Here is a 4,625-nt window from a genome sequence, read left to right on the forward strand (position 1 = left end):
ACTGTACAGTTCTTTCATTGTCTGATGCCTTGACTTTTCAGAATTATGTTTTGTATAGTGGTATTAATTTATATTTTCAGATCTTCCAAGGTGCCAATTATGGAACTCTCTGTGCATTGTTGCCCAAATCAAATTCTGGAAGTGGTCATTCAACTAGATCTGTTACAAAAGGACAACTGATATTACCAACTTTTAAAAACTGTTACGGCCAGAGGTCTTTCTTCTATGTTTATACTAAAGCATGGAATGACATTCCTCAAAACATAAAGTCCATTTCAAAACTACAGCCCYTTAAGAAGAATCTTGTCTGCCATCTGCTGRMMMYTTTTKKTKKKSYYMWWWTTWRRMMKYCHWWTTTKSMAAATGCTGCCTTCCTGAACTTTGGTATGCTTGTTTGTCTTTGTGTCTATGGTGTATAATGATGTGATTGTGATGCTGTAATTCTGAGTGTTTTATGTGCTGCAGAACAGGAACCTGCTGTAAAACAGCAATTATGCTGAGTCAGGCTTGATTTTTAATAACCTTTTCCTGATAAATAAATAAATCAAATCAAAATTAAATCAATCTTTCCACGAGCCGTGGAACATCCACGCATTAATAAAACGAACCGTTTCTGTGTACACACAATGCATTTCAAAACACCAACACAGAGAATCCAAACGTAAAATAACAGTTTTTATATAGTGACAGTGAATACAGCATTGGATTCTGCTTGCAAAAAGCTTTGTTTTTCTTTTTAAATGTGAACAAACGATAAAATAAATTACAAATCCTCCCATAACCTCACAGTACAAAGAGTGTGATTTAGCTCTTCCAGTGTTAGTAGTTTCTTGTTCATGCTCTCATTATTCATGACAAAATGTGCAAAAACATCCAAACAAACGAAAATAAAAAGAAACGTTCAAATGTGGCGACACCAGAGTAAATGTTTTATGTTACAAAATGTGACTTTTAACGAAGCTGGTTTACTTTTTCATGACCCTAAAACATCAGAATATTTTTATTTTAAGTTGTGAAAAGAAGAATATTTCAGTTTAGTGAGTCTATTGGTTTCTGTGAGAACCATTTGCATCTCTAACACTGCAAACATTTGCTTTGAGCTGATGTAATTTCATGAAAATATCACATTCCTCTGTGTTTACTAATAAAAAGTTACAAAATTCTGGGGGAAAAAACTATTTTCTGCTCGATAAAAACAAGCTTAAGGGTCAATCATGTAATATTTAAGTAAAACATGTGGCTGGAATGCGATTTAATGATCCTATCTTTGTCCTAAAAAGTGTTATGTTGCATTATAATATGTAAAATCTTCCTCATTAATTTAATGTGTAACTACCCAAAGTTCGACAAACCATCAAGTTGTGTTTTATTCTACACACCTACCACAACTCAGAGCGTTGTTTGTGCTACAGACGGTAGTTTATTTTGAAAGAATTATTAAGTGGAAGCCATGGCGTGAGCTCAGCCGTAGTGTATTGTAACGTTGTGCTTAAACCTGCTGTAGTTTCCACGCCAGGCCACTAGTTGGCGCTGTGAGTTTTGTATTTCAACACAAACAGAATTTAAACCGCTACATCCAAAATGCTGAAAACGCGAGCCTTCGCTTGAACCAATGTGTGTGAGTGGCACAAACGGTCTGTTGTTCATCTTCTCACGTAAACTCTACTTAGACCTGGATTCAAAAAGCTTTGGTTTCAGAGCAAACGAGCTGTGTTGTGTAGAAGAACGACCAAACCGCAGAAGAACCGAGCCTTTTTAAAAGCAAGCAGCAGCTGGGATTGGCGCTCTTTTGTTGTGCTATTAGCCCTGCATGAGCAAAAGATAATTTTCTAAATAAAAACATTATTACGCACAAATTCGAASAGCGGTTTTTTGCTTAAAAGGCCCGCCCCTCGTTGCAGTTTGCATTTGGGCCACTAGATGTCACCACATGCGACAAACTGGACCTTTAAAATGTTGCTAGCACCCAGCAGCTACGAGAATCAAAACCCTCTCAGGTGAAGTGAATTATACGTTTCAACACAACTGAGCAAATCCTGATGTTTGTTTTAGCAGCTCTATGGAAACATGCAAACACACACACAAAGCCTTACAGCTCCAGCTGATGTGTGTAAATTTTATCACCGTCAGTCATTTTCTGCCTGTTACACATCTCCAGTCTCCGGCGTGCGACACAATAAATCACTCATGGGTGCCAAATTTTGTCAGCGACCCATCTGCAGCACGAGTAATTCTGTTACTCAGGTCCGTGAAACCTACATTTCACCACCTGCTTCACGTCTGCAGCAACAAAGTCATGTTTAAACTTTGTTTGATCTGTAACACGTTATTTTGACAACATCCCTAATAATTTATTATTTTCGTGCATTTTTTTTTAATGCATTGTGGTTTTAWATCCAGCATTTGTCAGATTTACTGCTGTGCAAATAAAATCCCCATGTTTCAGCTTTGAAAATAAAAATAATGTTTCCCCACACAGTAAAAACAAGATGACGTGACACTAAAAATCAGTTCATAGTGCAGAGTTTACAGCTCGGAGCTGGTCTGTTGTTCAGTCTCAACCACAAATTAAGAAACGATTAAAACTGGTTCATTATTGCTTCCTCTCTGCTCATCAACTTTAAACTCCCTGATTTTTTTTTTTGTGATTGTATAAATATTAGCTGGAAAGACATTTTAGGACGTGTTCTCTACATTTATAAAGCCACAGCTGAAATCGAGGTCAAGCAATTTAAAAGAAATGCCAGAAAAAAGGCAAAACAAATCATTAAAGTTGGAAGTCCGTTTTTCGTGCCTTTTAACTTTTAAAGAGGTTTAAATTTGCAGCAAAGTCCAACGTTTGTGCTTAGGAAAACGTAGTGCTCTTCAGTGACTTTGTTATTTATCAAAATCAGAAGTTTTTTTCATCGTATAAACATTGACATCTTTTTTTTTAAGCAGTCGAAAGTTTTTGGCTTCACTTTCTGTAAAAAGAGACGAAGAAGAAAAGCGTGCAGCATCGCTGGAGGAGGAGGAGAAGAAGAAGAAGGGGAGAGCCTCTCGTTTTAAAACTGTGTTTTCTTAAATTAAACGTGACACATCTGCCACGGAGGGAGGCGTCCCGGGATAAACAGGCAGCGCGAGCGAGGAGGGTCTCTGCCTGGTGGGAGCGTAGTGCACTGTGGAGGATTAAAGTCGTTAAACCTCCTGGAAAGAAACGTATCGCTGGTTTCAAAATAATCCACCATTTGCTGAGGGGAGGGAGGTCATCCTATCATCCCTGGATTAAAAGATCAAAATCGTTTCCAAAGTGGAATTAAAAACTTTCAAATCACGTTGCTGAAAAAGTTGTGTAAAATGTTTATAAAAACTAAATTAAAATGTTTATAAATCTCATAAATGCATATTTTATTACCAGAGGAACAGTAAACATATTAAATTAGATTTTGAACCATTAAAAAAGGGTACGTTTGATGTTTATAATGTTCCATTATGAATAAAACGAGGATTTATTAGATTTATAAATCATTATATTCTGTTTTTAATTCACATTTTACACAACTTTTTCAGGATTAAGTTTGTAAATCAATCCTGTTTTCTGCATAACTTGGGAAGCGTTGCTACCTCTACTGAGAAAATCCAAGAACAGCGCAGAGAGTCGAGTGGAACAAAATCTTCGTCAAGGCGTCTCGGAGCCGTCGTCGTCCTCGGGGGACGTGGGCGAGGCCGGCGTGTCGTCGTCCTCCGCCGCGGCGGCGGTGGCCAGCGTGGCCGCGGTCGCCGACGTCGTCATCTTCTCGTAGGTCCTCCTGCGCTGCCGCCGCAGCGTCTGGCTCTGCAGCTCCTTCACCTCCTGCAGGACCTCCTGGGCTTCCTTCCACGACGACACGGCCTCCTCCAGGAGGCGCTCGGCCTGGGCGCGCCGCCGCTCCACCTCTTCCTCCGACGGCTGCGAGGCGGGCGGGTGTTTGTCGGGGGACTTCGGCTGCGAGGGATCGGGGGATCCGGATATTTTGGGGGAACTCCGACTCTGGTGAGACTCCTTGACGCTCCCCARGAGAGGGGAGTCTGATCTGCTGCAGTGCAATGAGTCCGACCCTTTAACCTGAGAGGAGCTGGATCCTTTGGGACACGGGGGACTTTCTGAGGTCTCCTGAGCAGAGGAGTCGTCCTGTTTGTTGGACAAGGCGCTGGACGACCCCTTCAGTTTTGGTGAGCGGACGGCGTCCGAGCTCTTTGATGGAGGAGAACAGGTGGGTGGAGGTGAAGCTTTCAGCTGAGGAGAGTCTGCGGTTTTAGCTGCTGGTGAGTGGGAGCCTCTGGAGCGAGGAGAGTCCGCCCCTTTGGACCGGTTCTTCTTGGCTTTGGATCGAGGAGACTCTCTCCCTCTCAGACGGGGAGAGTCTTTTCCCCGGAGGCGAGGAGAGTCGCTGCTCCTGCTCCTCGGAGATCCTGAAGACCTGCTGAAACAAAAATCCAATAATTTTCACTCCTATCTGAAAAATTGAGCACAAATGACCTTTTGCTATAAACCAGAGGTTYTTAACCTTTTTGACCTCGGGGCCCAGTTTGTTGAACATAAAGTGACACGAGGCCCAGTCAGACTTTAACAATGTATGGATCAAAATGATAATTATTCTAAATCT

General features: G+C 41.3%; 1 protein-coding gene across 2 annotated transcripts in view; it reads right to left on the reverse strand.

Moving 5' to 3' along the window:
• Positions 1-501: 501 nt before the first annotated feature.
• plekho1a (pleckstrin homology domain containing, family O member 1a) overlaps positions 502-4,625 on the reverse strand; it is a gene marked incomplete in the record, with an annotated part of 17,224 nt that continues 13,100 nt past the window's right edge. For both annotated transcript variants that reach the window (XM_014025186.1, XM_014025185.1), the window contains 1 exon segment: positions 502-4,442. In XM_014025186.1, coding sequence (XP_013880640.1) covers positions 3,659-4,442 — 784 coding nt within the window.

The sequence above is a fragment of the Austrofundulus limnaeus genome, unplaced genomic scaffold, assembly GCF_001266775.1.
Source record: "Austrofundulus limnaeus strain Quisiro unplaced genomic scaffold, Austrofundulus_limnaeus-1.0 Scaffold460, whole genome shotgun sequence".
Lineage (NCBI taxonomy): Eukaryota > Metazoa > Chordata > Actinopteri > Cyprinodontiformes > Rivulidae > Austrofundulus > Austrofundulus limnaeus.